At 36.8% G+C, this 17,496-nt stretch overlaps 1 protein-coding gene and 1 pseudogene across 1 annotated transcript in view; both read left to right on the top strand.

Moving 5' to 3' along the window:
- The window catches only part of LOC128773881 (cullin-4B-like), a 137,978-nt gene that overhangs the window by 15,529 nt on the left and 104,953 nt on the right, over nt 1–17,496 (top strand). The window contains exon 11 of the mRNA XM_053891918.1: nt 10,230–10,348. Within this exon, the coding sequence (XP_053747893.1) occupies nt 10,230–10,348 (119 nt within the window). The remainder of the gene's footprint in view (nt 1–10,229; nt 10,349–17,496) is intronic.
- LOC128773879 (cyclin-A2-like) lies at nt 3,357–4,330 on the top strand (annotated as a pseudogene).

The following is a 17,496-nucleotide window of genomic DNA, read 5'->3' as shown; positions in this document are numbered from 1 at the left end:
ACAATTGTTTTCTCATTCTCTCATTTGCCAAAGCAGTTTGTGTCATGTAGTATATTCAGGGTTTTTTTATAAGAATACTAAATGAGAGTTACACATATACCTTGAGATAGTAATGTGCTCAAGCTTTATTTTTGGCTGATGTTTTAAAAATAGTCTGTATTGTTACCTTTTTTTCTGGTGTTTTAAAATTTTAGATTGTAGGTTAGGGCTGTTGAGCACATGTTTTGCTTCTGGTATTTTCCCTTTTCTTCACGTAAAGGCAACATTTGTTCAACAAATTTGTGATGAGCTTTTGCTTCTTGGTGCAAAATAAATGGATTCAATACAGGACATAATTTTTTAGAAAACCTTATTAAATGAGTGCATGTAAACTAAAACCTAACGTTGAAAAGAAGTACATTATTGAAAGGAGAGTCTGTGTCTAGTGACCTCCCACGAGGAAAAGATTTAGGCATGATCATAAACAGGGAATCCTGGTGTTGCTGAAGTATACTTAACAAGGCTTTAGGGAATAGTGAATGTTAGTTTAAACTGGAGAGAGTAAGTGTAGTTGATCACATTGGCCTTTTGAAAAATTGGATTATATTCTAGATATGATTAAAATCTTCTTGAGCACAAAGAGCATGTAGGAGAATATTGTAGTAACTTTTTAGACAGATGGAGCCTTGATTTTATGGTTGAAGAAGGGAGAATGTCATATTAATTAAGGTAATTTTATTCTTGGGAAAGGACTTTTTCGTATGTTAATCCAGAGTATTCTATAATTTTAAGTTTTATTCCTGTCCACAGTATACATTTGGTTATTATTTTTCCTTATCACTTGAAGTGCCTTGTAAATAAATTAAATACATAAAATTTAACTATATTTTAATTTATCTTATTTCATCTCTTTCCATCTCATTTCATTCCATATCATTTAATCTCATTTCATTTCACTTGAAGAGAGAGTGACCCTGATGAGAGGGCCAAAGGGAGAGAGAGAGAATCCTAAGAAGGCTCTACACTTGTTGTTGAACCTGACACAGGCTCAGTCTCATGAACCTGGGATCATGACCTGAGCCACTGAAACCCAGAGTTGGATGTTCAGCTGACTGACCCAACCAGGCACCCCTAACTATTTATTTGACAACAGAAATATAGAGTGGGGAGAGCACCAGTACTGTGAATTTTTCTATTAGAAGGAAATTCATATCATCAGAAAGGTATTTCAGATATTTGAAATTAAAATGAAATAGAGTCAGAAGAACTCATAATTTAAAATTTCTCTATCATCTTATTTTTTTTTTATTTTTGGAATATGAATGCAGCTGGGTGAGGTGTCCAGGACCACCCTCAAGTTCAGCAATTTGCTAAAAAGTACTCCCAAGAATTCAGAAAAGATAATGATGAAACATGTAAGTTGAAATCATCAAAGAGAAGAGGATCATAGAACAAAGTCCAGGCATGAACTTTCAGTGGTCTTCTCCCACTAGGGTTGTACGGACAGAGCTTAACTCTCCTAGAAATTGTGATTGAAAGCATGCATATAGTGTTGCCAAGTAGGGAAACTCACATCACATGGTTGACTTTCAGCATGACTGATCTTAGTGTCCAGTCCCTTCAGAGATCAGGCTGGTATTTCCTGGCCCAAACCCCCCACCATGAGTCACATTTTACCATGAACTGTGTAGCATGGCCCATTGCCCCCCAGTAAATAAAATTTTATCCTGCGTGGTATTCAGAGAGTTTACTGATTACCTTCCAGAAGCTGTATAAAGGCCAGACTTTTCTTTAAGCAAGAGATATCCTTTACTGCACAATAATAGAATGGAATTAGATAAAATTAAAATAATTGTGTTTCTAATCTTGGTCTTAGAATAGAGTGATACTGTAAGCCCCCCATATGACTTACGGACATTTTCACTCTTCTAGGAAACATCTTTGGGATGGGTTTCTACAGGTGTAACAGGTGTTTGTCCTTGAAAACCAGTGGGTTTTGTTTGTTTGTTTGTTTGACTTACTAAATAGATTATTGTTTCTGTGGTAACAGAAAAATGTGCATATCTACAAGGCTTTCCACATAGTTTGTGAAACACCTGAATTAAGGAGAGGATTCTCAGTAAGAATGAGGAAATGTTTTAGTTTTTTCACTGCTGAATGGACAGATGGACATATATTGGATTGGAGAAAATTTGTGAACTCTTGCTTATTAGTGGAAAGAAAAATTCTTGTTTATTAGGATTCCAGATAGTAGTAAACTTCACGGATGCCTATTTATGGGTTAACCATCGTGTACATTATCTGTATCCTTTCATACCTACATCTCTTCTGGGCTTGCAGTCCTCGCAATAATTAAGCTGATGGTCAGGGAACGAAGACTGATTCTAACATGGATGTTAGGCAGACATTTCAGAAGACAAATCACCCATTAGAACATTAGGTATCCCCGAGAAGTTATGAACTAGGGGTGATTTCTGGATCATCTTAATACAAATATTCTTACAAATCTTGGCTTATTTATAGGATTTCCTTATTTAAAATTAAATTTCTCCTTAGAAATGTTATAGGTCCATTGTATCTCAGGCTTTCAGTTGAAGCATTTGTAATTATGTGCAGTCTTATGTAGATCCTCACATTTATATTAAATAAATGCATTTTTAGTAACTTTTTCTAGCTAAAATGAAGTCCCATATCTTCCCCTACCTTCAGTATTCACTAAATACTGACTGAAGATATTTAGGGTACAATTTACTGCAAAGTGAAGGTTCAGAGAAATGGTTGGATCCAGAGAAAACAAAACAAAACAAAACAAAACAACAAAACAAAACAAAACACCCATCCCATGAGTTCATCTACACAGAGGCCACAATAATGGCAAAAATTAAAAGATAAAAGTCTTTCAAGATTCTAGGATATGTGCTGCTGAAATGAGCACAATCTTTCAACATTCTGAAGAAAATTGTTTTCCAAACCAGAAAGTCTACAAGATGCAGCCTTGTTTTATTAATCTAAAATTATGTCTGAGAGATATAGGAAGTATACATTTATAAGCCAACAGTGAAATACCATTACTTCCGATTGTAAGTTTCCTCTTTTGATAAATATACATAACTTAAACTTCACCGTTTTAACTACTTTTAAGCATACATTTCAGTGGCAGTAATTTCATTCACAATATTTGGAGCCATCAGTACCATCCACCTGCGGAACCTTTTAGGAATAGGAATCCTGTATGAGCTAAACAGTGCACTCTAAATATTTTGATGCTTGCATTTTAACTTGTTAACTATTTTCAGTATAGATGTAGTTACAGTGCAGAAGATATGGCAAGTGTCTCTGAAAATGCCTTATTGAGTTATTTGGTGTATTAACTACCTGAACTGCAGGAACAGCCAGCTGCCACTCCAGTGGGCTGCTTGCTGCGTCTTGGAAGCATCTTTATCCCTGCACACTGCTTGCATATGCCTTTTGCAACCTCCTTGGTACTGCGTTATCCTTAGCGGGCAAGCTGCCTAGAGATGGGGCAGCTGGATGTGGCTGGAGTGTTTCTTGGCCTGGGAAAGAGTACACACTGCTTTGCGCCACGGACTTATCCCACCAAGATCCCAGAAGCTGTGATGTTGGGCAGCTCCATGCCCAGGCCTAGAACCAGAGGGGCTGCTGATAACTGTAGCACATGGCAATCCAAGAGGGCCAGAAGAACATCAACCAAGAGAAGGTGGTGCCTGCTCAATAAACTTGGGAAGGCGTGGCTGTACTGAAGGCCAGGAACCATGCTTTGCGGTGTCACAGCAAAGGCCCAAGACACAACAGATTGCGCCTCTTAAGGATCTTCCTATGCATGATGAACATGCTGCTGTACCTCCCTGGGAAGCAAACAGTAAGCATCCTCCATTTACCAGGCGGATAAAACACAAGACTAGACTGAAAAAGGCCAGATGAATCTAAAAAAAAAAAAAAAAAAAAATCATGAAAATGTGCTGGCTTTCAATTTAGCTTTTACTTTACCTAGACCAAGAGAACCACTGGTATCTCTTGATTATCCAATGGATAGTAGTTTTGAGTCACCACGCATTACGGACATATCAATTGTACTAGAAGATGGAAACCCAATGAATGTTAAAGAAGTCCTGGATTATCATGAGGATATTGACACATACCTTAGGGAAATGGAGATTAAATGTAAACCTAAAGGGGCACCTGGGTGGCTCTGTCAGTGAAGCGTTAAGTGTCCACTTTGGGCTCAGGTCATAATCTTGCAGTTCATTAGTTCGAGACCCGCTTAGGTCTCTGTCCTGACAGAGCAGAGCCTGGAGCCTACTTCGGATTCTGTGTCTCCCTGTCTCTCTGCCCCTCCTGCACCTGTGCTCTGTCTCTCTGTATCTCAAAAATGAATTCAGTGTTAACATTTTTTTTTAAATGCAGGCCTCAAGTGGGTTACATGGAGAAATCTGTAAGACCTAATAAACAGTTTTCTGTGCTTGTGGACTGGTTTAAATAGGAGAATAGTACAAAGCACAGAATGAGACCCTGCATTTGGCTGTGAACTACATTGATAGATTTCTTTCATCAGTGTCTTTGTGCAGGAAATCTTCACCTTCTGGGCACACTTCTATGCTGTTAGCCTCAAAGTTAGAAGAAATATACCTACTTGCACCAACAGTAAATCAGTTCTCCACCATAACTTGTCCACCAGCAGTCTGCAAACTGCAAAGTTGAAAGTTTAGCAATGTTTCTGTGAGAATTAAGTTTGATAGATACCATACCTAAAGTATTTGCCATTACTAGAGCAGCCTTTCATTTCACACTCCACACAGCCACAGGACAAAGCTGCCCTAGATAATGAGTTCAAAAGACTGGAACTAATATCCTGGAGTTGGTGATACGTCTGTGGGTCCATGTCTGGGTTCTCTCTTCTGTTCTGTTGATCTGAGTGTCTGTTCTTGTGCCAGTGCCATACTGTCTTGATGATTAGAGCTTTTAGTATAGCCTGAAGTCTGGGATTGTGAGGCCTCCTGCTTTGGTTTTCTTTTTCAAGATTGCTTTGGCCATTCAGGGTATTTTCTGGTTCCATACAAATTTTAGGATTGTTTGTTCTAGCTCCGTGAAGAACGCTGGTGTTATTTTGATAGAGATTGCATTGAATATGTAGATTGCTTTAGGTAGTATTGACATTTTAACAATATTTGTTCTTCCTATGGAGCATGGAATCTTTTTCCATTTTTTTTTTTTGTGTCTTCTGCAATTTGTCTCATAAGCTTTCTATTGTTTTCAGTGTATAGATTTTCTACCTCTTTGGTTAGATGTATTTCTAGGTATTTTATGGGTTTTTGGTGCAACTGAAGAGGGGATCAATTCCTTGATTTGTATTTCTGTCGCTTCACTGTTGGTGTATAGGAATGCAGTTGATTTCTGTGCGTTGAGTTTATATCCTGCAACTTTGTTGAATTCATGAATTAATTCTTGTAGTTTTTGGTGGAATCTTTTGGGTGTTCCATGTAGAGTATCATGTCATCTGTGAAGAGTGAATGTTTGACCTCCTCCTGGCTGATTTGGAAGCCTTTTATTTCTTTGTGTTGTCTGATGGCAGAGGCTAAGACTTCCAATACTATGTCGAGTAACAGTGGTGAGAAAGGACATCCCTGTCTTGTTCCTGACCTTAGGGTCAGGAATTTTTTCCCCATTCTCTCAATTTTTCCCCATTGAGGATGATATTAGCATTGGGTCGTTCATATATGGCTTTTATGATTTCGAGGTATGCTCCTTCTATCCCTACTTTCTTGAGGGTTTTTATCAAGAAAGGATGCTGTATTTTGTCAAATGCTTTCTCTGCATTTATTGAGAGGATCGTATTATTCTTATCCTTTCTTTTATTGATATGGTGAATCATGTTGTGTTGTGGATATTGAACCAGCCCTGTAATCCCTGGTATAAATCCCACTTGGTCATGGTAAATAACTTTCTTAATGTATTGTTGAATCCAGTTGCCTACTATCTTGTTGAGGATTTTGCATCCATGTTCATAATTTTTTTAATGTATTGTTTTAGTGTATTTAATGTATTTTTTCATGTATTGTTGGTTAATACCTTGTTGAGGATTTTGACATCCATGTTCATCAGGGAAATTGGTCTATAGTTCTCCTTTTTAGTAGGGTCTCTGGTTTTGGAATCAAGGTAATGCTGACTTCATAGAAAGAGTTTGGAAGTTTTCCTTCCATTTCTATGTTTTGGAACAGCTTCAAGAGAATAGGTGTTCAGTCTTCCTTAAATGTTGGGTAGAATTCCCCTGGAAAGCCATCTGGCTCTGGACTCTTGTGTTTTGGCAGATTTTTGATTACTAATTCGATTTCCTTACTGGTAATGGGTGTGTTCAAATTTTCTATTTCTTCCTGTTTCAGTTTTGGTAGTGTACATGTTTCTAGGAATATGTCCACTTCTTCCAGATTGCCCCTTTTATTGGCATATAATTGCTCGTAATGTTCGCTTATTATGGTTTTTATTTCTGCTGTGTTTGTTGTGATCACTCTTCTTTCATTCTTGATTTTATTTATTTGGGTCCTTTTCTTTTTCTTCTTGATCAATCACTCTAGTTTATCAATTTTGTTAATTCTTTCAAAGAAGAAGCTTCTGGTTTCATTGTTCTGTTCTACTGTTTGGTTGGTTGGTTGGTTGGTTGGTTGGTTGTTTTCGATAACATTAATTTCTGCTCTAATCTTTATTATTTCCTGTCTTCTGCTGGTTTTAGGTTTTATTTGCTGTTCTTTTTCCAGCTCCATAAGGCGTAAGGTTAGGTTGTGTCTCTGCGATCTTTCTTCCTTCTTTAGGAAGGCCTGGATTGCTGTGTACTTTCCTCTTATGACCTCCTTTGTTGCATCTCAGAGGTTTTGGGATGTGGTATTATCATTTTCATTGACTTCGATATGCTTTTTAATTTCCTTCTTAACTGCTGGGTTAGCGCATTCATTCTTTAGTAGGATGTTCTTCAGTCTCCAAGTATTTGTTACCTTTCCAATGTTTTTTTTCTTGTGGTTGATTTTGAGTTTCATAGTGTTGTGGTCTGAAAATATGCACGGTGTGATCTCTATACTTTTGTACTTACTTAGGGCTGATTTGTGTCCCAGTATATGGTCAATTCTGGAGAACGTTCCATGTGCACCTGTGAAGAATGTATATTCTATTGCTGTAGGATGAAATGTTCTGAATATATCTGTGAAGTCCATCTGGTCCAGTGTGTCATTCAAAGCCATTGTGTCCTCCTTGATATTTTGATTAGACGATCTGTCCATTGCTGTGATTGGGGTGTTGAAGTCTCCTACTATAACGGTATTACTATCAATGAGTTTCTTTATGTTTGTGATTAATTGAATTAAATATTTGGGTGCTGCCTCATTTGGCGCATCAATGTTTACAATTGTTAGGTCTTCCTGGTGGGTAGACCCCTTGGTTATGACATAATGCCTTTTCTGCATCTCTCGATACATTATTTATTTTAAAGTCTAGATTGCCTGATAGAAGTGTGGCTATTCTGGCTTTCTTTTCTTGACCATTAGCACGATAGATGGTTCCCCATCCCCTTTTCAATCTAAAGGTGTCTTTAGGTCTCAAGTGTGTCTCTTGTAAACAGCATATAGATGGTAATTGTTTTCTTACCCATTCTGTTACCGTATGTCTTTTGATGGGAGCATTGAGTACATTGACATTTAGAGTGAGTACTGACAGATACTAATTTATTGCCATTATAAAGCTTGTAGAATTGGAGTTTCTGGTGATCTTCTCTGGTTCTTTCTTTCTTGATTTTGGTATGTATGTATGTACGTACGTATGTATGTATGCATGTGTGTGTGTGTGCATATATATGTGTGTGTGCGTGTGTATATATATTTGTATATATGTATACATATACGTGTGTGTGTATGTATATATGTATGTGTGTGTGTATACATACATTTTTTTTTCATCTTTTCTCCCCTCGGAGAGTCCCCCTTAAAATTTTTTGCAGGGCTGGTTTAGTGGACACAAACTCCTTTAATTTTTGTTTGTCTGGGAATCTTTATCTTTCCTTTTATTTTGAATGACCATCTTGCTGGATAAAGAATTCTTGGCTGTCTATTTTTCTGATTCAGCACATTAAAATATCCTGCTGCCGCTCCTTTCTGGCCTGCCAAGTTTCTGTGGATAGGTCTGCTGCAAACCTGTTCTGTCTTCCCTTACAGTTTAGGGACTTTTTTCCCTTGCTGCTTTGATGAGTCTCTCCTTGCCTGACTGTTTTGTGAATTTGACTATGATATGCCTTGTTGAGGGTCAGTTTTTATTGAATCTAATGAGGGTCCTCTGTGCTTCCTGGATTTTGATGTCTGGGTCTTTCCCCAGGTTAGCAAAGTTTTCTGCTGTGATTTGCTCACTTAACCCTTCTACCCCTATTTCTCTCTGTTCCTCCTCTGGGACCCCTATGATTCTGATGTCGTTACTTTTTAATGAGTCACTGATTTCTCGAATTCTTAAATCGTGCTTTTTTGCCTTAATCTCCCTCTTTTTCTCTGCTTTTTTATTCTCTGTAAATTTGTCGTCTATATCGCTGATTCTCTTTTCTGCCTCATCCATGCTTGCTGCCCGTGCATCCATCCGTGATCACAGCTCAGTTATAGCATTTTTAATTTAACTCTGGGTATTTTTTTACTTCTTTTATCTCTGCACAAAGGGACTGTAGTCTATTTTGGACTCCAGCCAGTATTCATATTATCGTGATTCTAAATTCTGGTTCAGACGTCTTGCTTGTATCTGTGTTGGTTAAATCCCTGGCTGTCGTTTCTTTGTGCTCTTTCTTTTGGGGTGAATTCCTGATGAATTCTGTGGTTCAGGTTGTGCAGAGTGTTGTGTTAATCCTCCAATCAGTTTTGTAGGTGTGTAGGATGGTTCAGTGTTCATCTCAACAATAATATTTTATAATGTAAATTGAAAATAGAGATTTGTAAATAATGAGGCCCCAAATGTGGAAAACTAAGATATTTTTCTATTCAAGTCCTATCTTTGGATTTAAGAAATATTTCACTACCAAAGTCCTACTTGTCTTTAAAACATTGATATATAATTTACATGTCATAAAATCAGTCTGTTTTAACACACATATTTGATTGGTTTTTAGTATATTAATGACAATGTGCAGTCATTGCCCCTGTGCAGTTTAGAACAACTTTTTAATGATTGACAGTTTTCAGTTTACCGTGACAGTTTTAATGCTTAGAAATGCCAGTAAAAAATCTACAACCGAATATGTCATCTGTTATAGCTTTTTTCATTTTCTGTTTTTATAACGAATTTAAATTTGAACAGAAAACGATTTATACTTCACATAAACCATAATAATAAATGGTAAACTGGTAGTATGGATTGATTAAAAAGGTAGGAATTTATCAACACAGTTACTGGGAAGTGAGAGGTGAACTAAAATAGCATAGTTTTTAGATCTCCAAAGTTGAGGAATGCTGAAAAGTTATTAATTTATAAATTGGCAGATACTAGCAAATTATGATATTTTATTAACCTTAGTTTCTTTATTTTATATGTTCAGTATGGTATATATATTTCTAGGATAGAGTTGGCAGAAAGTTTCTTTGGACGGTGAGGGTTCTTCAGGTAATGTCGAATAGAGAAAAGCAACGTGTCGATAGTGATGTATTCTGATGCTGAACACGTGGCTTTTTAGAAGCAAATATATTGCTATATGTCTTTTGCATTCTGGGGTTTTTATGCTTGTTTATTTATTTATAGAATGATTATATTTGTCCATGTATTTGGGTATATTGTATACCTTCCTGTTCTTATGTAAAAATCAGTATCTGGCACTTAATCAGATATTTAATGTGTCTAATTAAAGTTCTATTTAAAATCTGTAATTTTCTAATTCATGCACAGTAATATCTATATTACAAACTTATTTACTATAAATTTATGTGATGTATGTTTTGCGGCAATAATACGAAATACACAGTGGTTTACAAGACAGCATTTATGACAGTGGAAAAACAAATAGTCCAGAGGAATAAATTACACTCTTTTTTCTGCCATCCATCTAATTATTTCTTAATAAACACTTACTGATACGACACTTACTTGCAAAGTTTAGGACTGTAGCATTTTTAATCCAGAGTAAATGTCTTGAATGTAACAATCTCAAATTAATGTATCATTTAACGTATATCTGAGGTGGGTATTTGTATTGCTAATTTTGCTTTCATGTTTCTAATATTCAGGCTTAAGCTTTCTTCTTGATGAAAATAGAATTGAGGATTTGTCTTTAGTCTACCAAGTATTCAGTAAGATAGAATGTGGCTTTCAAGTTCTTCTCCAGCATTGGATTGAGTATATCAAGGTATTTATTTAAAGAAGATGCTGCATTAAGTAATTTAGATTATTTACGGCTAATTTTTCCCCCTTTAATAATGTATTGTTTTTAATTTAGAACTTTCTATCTTTAAGAAATGTTTAACTTGAAATTGATGAAGAATCTATGCTCTAAGCCTTCTTGAAACTCTTATTTCTCTGTATATGTAAAGTCTTGCTCCCCCAAATAATACTTGCATTTTGAAGGGGAAGAGTGGGGACATTATTTACTGGTGTAACATTTTCTTTTAGTGCCTCACATTTCTTTTACCACCTTAAATTTCTACTCTTCTGTTTAATAACAAGAATTTGTTATTGAAAAAGTCTGTAAGCATAAATTGTCTCAGAGAAACAGCGGGGAGAGAGTCCTCGCCAGCCGAGTGTCCTCGTAAGTTCAATGTTTTTCAGTGAGTAATTAACTAATGTTTTGTAAGTGGTAGACTAACATGAAATTTATTATTTTAACCATTTAGAGATAGGAAATTGGGTGAAATTTAGTTAATTCTTAGATACAAACAATAGACGTAGAGACGGACAGAAAGTAGCTTAATAGATGGCAGAGGCCAAGAGGGGAAATGAAAGGAGCAGCTGCGTAAGTGTTGCTGGTTTCCACAAGCATCCTCCCTATTTAGCTCTGGAATATGTTCATGACTTTTTACAGAATCCTAGTACACATTGAGCAGTCACTTTACTTACCTTCTCCCTGGAGGCTTTGGCAATTACTAATCAACTTTCTGTGAATACTGATTTTTTCTGTTTTGGTTATTGCCTAGCAATTAAATCGTATGATACGTGGGTTTTTGTTTCTGCATTCCTTTACACAGGATGATCTGTCATCAATGTTATAGGAGTCTTTTATCATTTTTGGTGTCAAAATAATATTCCACTGTATATCTGTACTGCATTTCGTTCATCAGTTTGTAACTGGATGCACACTTGGATTGTTTCCACCTTTTGATTCCCACCTTTACTATGGGGGGGGGGACAGGTATTGGGAATTGTTCTTAATTTAAAGTTTTATATAACTTCCAGTTAGTTAGCATACACTATAATATTAGTGTCAGGTGTACAGTATAGAGATTCAGTCCTTCTGTACAATACATGTGCTCATCACAAGTACCTATCTAATGCCCATCACCTATTTAAGCCATAACTACCTCCCTTACCACCTCTCTTCTATTCTCTAGAGTTAGAAATCTATTTCCAGTCTGTTTCTCTTTCATTTCTGCCTTTGCTCATTTGTTTAGTTTGTTAAGTTCTACACGTGGTTGAAATCATATGGTATTTCCCTTTCTCTGACTAACTTATGTTGCTTCTAGCTCCAAACATGTCATTACAAATGGCAAGATTTTATTCTTTTTTATGGCTTATATTCCGTTTTGTATGTAGATCACTACATTCTTTTAATTTTTTAAGTTCTTTTTAAATTTAAAATTTAAAATTAAAATTTAAATTTTTTAAAAAATTAAATTAAATTAAATTCTTTTAATTTTTTAATGTTTATTTTTGAGAGAGAGAACACAAGTTGGGGAGGGGCAGAGAGAGGGGGAGACAGAATCTGAAGCAGGCTCCAGCCTCTGAGCTGTCAGCACAGAGCCTGATGCAGGGCTTGAACTCACAAATTGCGAAATCATGACCTGAGACAAAGTCAGATGTGTAACCGACTGAGCCACCCATGCTTCCCTACATATATAACTACTTTTTTACTCAAAGTTGGTGAACATATGGACAGTTTCCATATTTTGCCTGTTATAAATAATAATAATAATAATAATAATAATAATAATAGTAATAATAAATGCTGTAAACATTGGGGTGCATGCATCACTTTGAATTAGTGTTTTTGTATTGTTTGGGTAAGTACCCAGCAGTGCAGTTGCCGGATTATATAGTCTATTTTTACCTTTTTGAGAATCTGCATACTGTTTCCTAGAGTGCCTTCACCAGTTTTTTCTCTTTCTCTCTTTCTTTCTCTCTTTTTCTCTCTCTTTCTCTCTGTCTCTCTCTCTCTCTCTTTCTTTCCCTCCCTCCCTCCCTCCCTCCCTTCCTTCCTTTTCTTTATTTCTTTCCTTCTTTTTCTTTCTCTTTCTTTTCTGCTTTTTCTTTCGTTTTGATTGCTGAGGGTATGACTTTTACTACCGTGCTGAATGACATTAGTGGAGAGTGGACATCCCTTTCTTGTAAAGGGAAAACTATCAGTTTTTCTTCATTGAGGATGATTCTAGCTATGTGTTTTCATAATTGTCCTTTTTTTATGTTGAAGTATATTCCCTGTAAATATTCTTTATTAAGGATTTTTATCATGAGTGGATGGTTTTTTTTTTTGTTTTTTGTTTTGGCAAATGCTTTTCTGTATCTGTTGAGATGATTATATGGTTCTTATCCTTTTCTTTATTAATGTGGAGTGTCATGTAGATTTGTGAATATTGAGCCAACCTTGAAACCCAGGAATAATCTGGTGAATGATTATTTTAATAAATTGTTGGATTATATTTGCTAGTATTTTATTGCGAAGTTTTGCATCCATGTCCATCAGGGATGTGGCCTGTAGTTCTCTTTCTCAGTGTAGTCTTCCTCTTATTTGGAATCAAGATAAAGCTGGTCTCATAGTATGAGTTTGGAAGATATCCTTCCTTTTCTTTGTTTTGGAATAGTTTGAGAAGAATGGGTATTAACTCTTTTATTTTTTTATGTTTTTAATATGAAATTTGTTGTCAAATTGGTTTCCATACAACACCCAGGACTCATACTCAATACCCATCACCCACCCTTCCCTCCCTCCCACCACCCCTCCCTCCCATCCCCCATCAACCCTCAGTGTGTTCGCAGTTTTTAAGAGCCTCTCATGTTTTGGCTCCCTCCCTCTCTAACCTCTTTTTTATTTCGTCCCCTCCCCCGTGGTCTTTTGTTAACTTTCTCAGGATCCACATAAGAGTGAAAACATATGGTATCTGTCTTTCTCTGTATGACTTATTTCACTTAGCATAACACTCTCCACTTCCATCCACAATGCTACAAAAGGCCACATTTCTTTCTTTCTCATTGCCACGTAGTATTCCATTGTGTATACAAACACAACTTCTTTATCCATTCGTCAGTTGATAGACATTTGTGCTCTTTCCATAATTTGGCTATTGTTGAAAGTGCTAGTATAAACATTGGGGTAAAAGTGCCCCTATGCATCCAGCACTCCTGTATCCCTTGGTATTAACTGTTTTAAATGTTTAGTATAATTCATCTGTGAAACCGTCTGTCCCTAGACTTAGTTTATTTGGAAAGTTTTTGATGACGGATTCAGTTTCTTTTTGGTTATTGACCTGCTCAGGTTTTCACTTTTTTGTGTTTGTTTCCTCATTCCAGTGCACTGTTCATTATATGAAGTGGGTTTTTAATCTCATCTGTTGCATCTTTCATTTTTGATGGATTCATTTTTAACACTTTTATCTCTGTGGTAAGGATGTCCCTGAGGTCTTCTGTTGTTTTGAATCCCAGCTTGTTTCCTTACAGATGTTCTAAATTCTCCATCAAGTATGTCATTTATATCTGTTTCACTTAGAGCTCTACTTGCCTTATCTTGTTCTTTCATTTGGAATAAATTCTTCCATGTTCACATTTTGTCTTCATTTCTGCCTCCTTCTCTGTGTTATAAAACACACTTATGGCTCCCTATCCTGAGAGTCGTGGCTTTATGAAGAAGAGGTCATGTGGTACCCAGGGCCTGCCACTTTAGGGAGGGAGGTACTCCACTGTGCTGTGAGTACTTTGCCATTGTGTAGTACTCCTCTGTCTTTCTGACATATCTCCAGAGGCTGCTTTTGGTCTTTGGAAAGAATGTGGTGTGTGCTCTGGTATGCTTGTGACATGAGGGCCGACGCCACTTTTACCAGAACTGAAGCCTTGCAGGACTCTCTGGTTGGGAGATGTGGTGTGGGCAGGGGTTTATGCTGATTTTCTGTGGGAGGACCTGGCATGCCACACTGGGACTGAGGCATGCTTGACTGAGAAAGGTGGTCTTGTCATAGTGTAGGGGTGTGCAACTTGGTGTAGCAAGTTAGGCAGTCATGGTAGGTTCCAGTTGGTTCTGGGTTTATGGTGAGGACTGGGGAAAGGAAATGAGGCTAGCCAGATCCTTTGTTCCTAGAGAGGTATCTGTGTGAATGCTGAATGCTGCCCCTCAGGGATAAACTCCAATAAGAGTGACTGAATAATGCCCGCGCCCCTCCCTCCCCATGCCTCAGGTGACCTTCTAATCATTGTTTCCATGCCATCTACCTGCAAGTTGTTTGCCTGTATTTTCTCCAGGAGCAGTGCAGTACCCCTGGGCCCCATCTCAGCCAGCTGCTCCCACCTTTAATATTTGAGCCCCATTGGTTGCAAGAACTCAGAAAATTCAGACCCTCATTTTCCCACACAGTGGTTTTGGGAGTCTTCCTCTGTAGCTCCATTCTCTCATTCTTCTCTGGGACCAGGACCTCTGTAGCACCCTCTTTCCATTTCTACCCTAAACCACATCTCTGCACTTTCCTCCTTACTCAGTGTGGCCTCTTCTCTCCCTCTAGTTGTGGAGTTTGTTCTGTGAGTTTTCAGGTCAATGTCTGGGATATTTAGGATTACTTGATAACTATCTAGTTGTGTTCCTGTGTTGATGGGAGCCTGAGGTCCTCCTGCTCTGCTTCTGTCTCCCTCCAAGATTGGGAATAGGTTCTTAGGAACTTTTGTATTTACATGAGATATACAAATATCCCTTGATATTGTTTGAATAAATGGTGTTTTCAGTGCATACCTGGAAATGGAATTGTTCTGTCATATTCTAAAAAGTGGAATTGCTATGTTACATTGTAATTGAATAATCATTAGACTGTTTTCCACGGAGGTGTAACATATTTTATTGGCATGGTGCTGTTTTCCATTTTCTTCCATTTGTTGAAAAGGTTGAAGATGTACTGGAATTCATTTTTTTTTATGTCTTTGTTGTATTTGGAGGAAAAAGGCATCTGCATCCTGTGCTTTCCTTTGATTACAGTTTTTTTTTTTTTTAACTTGACTAATCTCTTACTTTAGGTCTATTTAGCTTATTTCTTTTTTCCACATTGGTAGATTTTGTGCTTCTCAAGATGGGTCCCTGTCCATCTAGGTTATCTAATTTGTTGTTGTGAAATTGTTTACTCTTTGACCAACATCTCTACATTTCCTCCAACTCCAACTTCTGGAAATCACCGTTCTACTCTATATTTCTTTGAGCTCTATTTTTTAGTTAGGTTCCACATATACATGATACCGTAAAGTATTTTTCTTTATGTCTCTGGCTTATTTAACTTAGCATATATCTTCCAGGTTCATCCGTTTTTTGCAAATGGCAGGATTTTCTTCTTTTAAGTTACTTATTCATTTTTAAGTTATTTATTTAATTTATTATTTATATTTATATTTATATATATTTAAATATTTATTTATTTATTTATTTACTTACTTACTTACTTACTTACTTACTTATTTCAGGCTCCCATCAACACAGGAACACAACTAAATAATTATCAAATAATCCTAAATATCCCAGACATTGACCAGAAAACTCCCAGAACAAACCCCTCCGAAACAGAGGGGCCATCTGGATGGCCTCTTTGGGAAAGTGTCTTTTGTCATGTCTTTTGCCCATTTCTTCACTGGATTATTTGTTTTTTTGGTGTTGAGTTTGATGTTGTTTATACATTTTAGATATTACCCTTTATGTCCTTTGCAAATACCTTCTTCCATTCCACTGTGTTCCTTACAGTTTTGTTGATTGTTTCCTTTGCTGTGGAGAAGATTTTTATCTTCGTGAGGTCCAGTAGTTCAGTTTTGTTTTTGTTTCCCTTGCCTCTGCAACAATATCTAAGAAGTTGGTGCAGCCAAGGTCAAAATGGTTGTTGCCTGTGTTTCCTTCTAGGATTTGATGGCTTCCTGTCTTACATTTGGGTCTTTCATCCACTTGAGTTCATTTTCATGTATGTTGTAAGAGAGAGGTCCAGGTTCATTCTTCTGAATGTTGCTGCTGTCCAGTTTTCCCAACACCATTTGCTGAAAAGACTGTCTTTTTTCCACTGGATACAATTTCATGTTTGTAAAAGACTAGTTAGCCATACATTTATGGGTCCGCTTATGGGTTTTCTTTCCTAATCCATTGATCCATGTGTCTGTGTTTGTGCAGTACCATACTGTATTGATGATTACAGCTTGGCAGTATACCTGGAAGTCCAGAGTTGTGATACCTCTAGTTTTGGTTTTCTTTTTTATTTTAACATTACTTTGATTATTTGGGGTCTTTTCTGGTCCTGTAAACATTTTAGAATTGTCTGTTCTAGCTCTCTGAATGTTTCTGGGGTTAGTTTGATAGGGATTGAATTGACTGTGTGGATTGCTTTGGGTAGAATCGACATTTTAACAATATTTGTTTTCTCAGTTCAGGAGCATGGAATATTTTTCCATTTCTTTGTGTTTTGTATTTCTTTTCATAAACTTCCTATACGTTTCATCATATTGGATATTTTACCTATTTGGTTTGGTTTATTCCTAGGTATTTTATGGTTTTTGGAGCAATTGTATACGGGACTGATTCCTTGATTTCTCTTCTGCTTTATTATTGGTGTATAGAAATACAGCCAGTTTCTTTGCATTGACTTATATCTGGCATCTATGCTTATTCCAGTCAGTTTTAACAGTTTTTGGTGGAGATTTTCAAGAGTTCCACATAGGGTATCATGTAATCTGTGAAAGTGAATTTTGACTTCGTTCTTGCCAGTTTGTATGCCGTCTATTCTTTTTTGTTGTCTGATTGCTGAGGCATGCACTTCCAACACTATATTGAACAACAGTGGTGAGAGCGGACATCCCTGTCATGTTCCTGACTATAGGGGGAATACCCTAAGTTCTTCCCCATTGAGGATGATAATAGGTGTGGATATTTTGTTTATGGCCTTTATATTGTTGAGGAATGTTAATTCTATCTCTACTTTTGAGTTTTCATTAAGAAAAGATGTTGTATTTTGTCAAACGCTTTTTCTGCATCTGTTGAGAGGATCATATAGTTCTTATCCTTTCTCTTTTTGATGGAGTGTATCACATTGAGATAATTGCAGATAGTGAGCCAGTCTTGCAGTC

Source organism: Panthera pardus, unplaced genomic scaffold (genome assembly GCF_024362965.1).
Source record: "Panthera pardus isolate Hobbes unplaced genomic scaffold, ASM2436296v1 HiC_scaffold_27, whole genome shotgun sequence".
Taxonomy (NCBI): Eukaryota; Metazoa; Chordata; class Mammalia; order Carnivora; family Felidae; genus Panthera; species Panthera pardus.
Note: the sequence above shows the minus strand (reverse complement) of the source record. Positions and strands in the feature narration are given on the sequence as shown.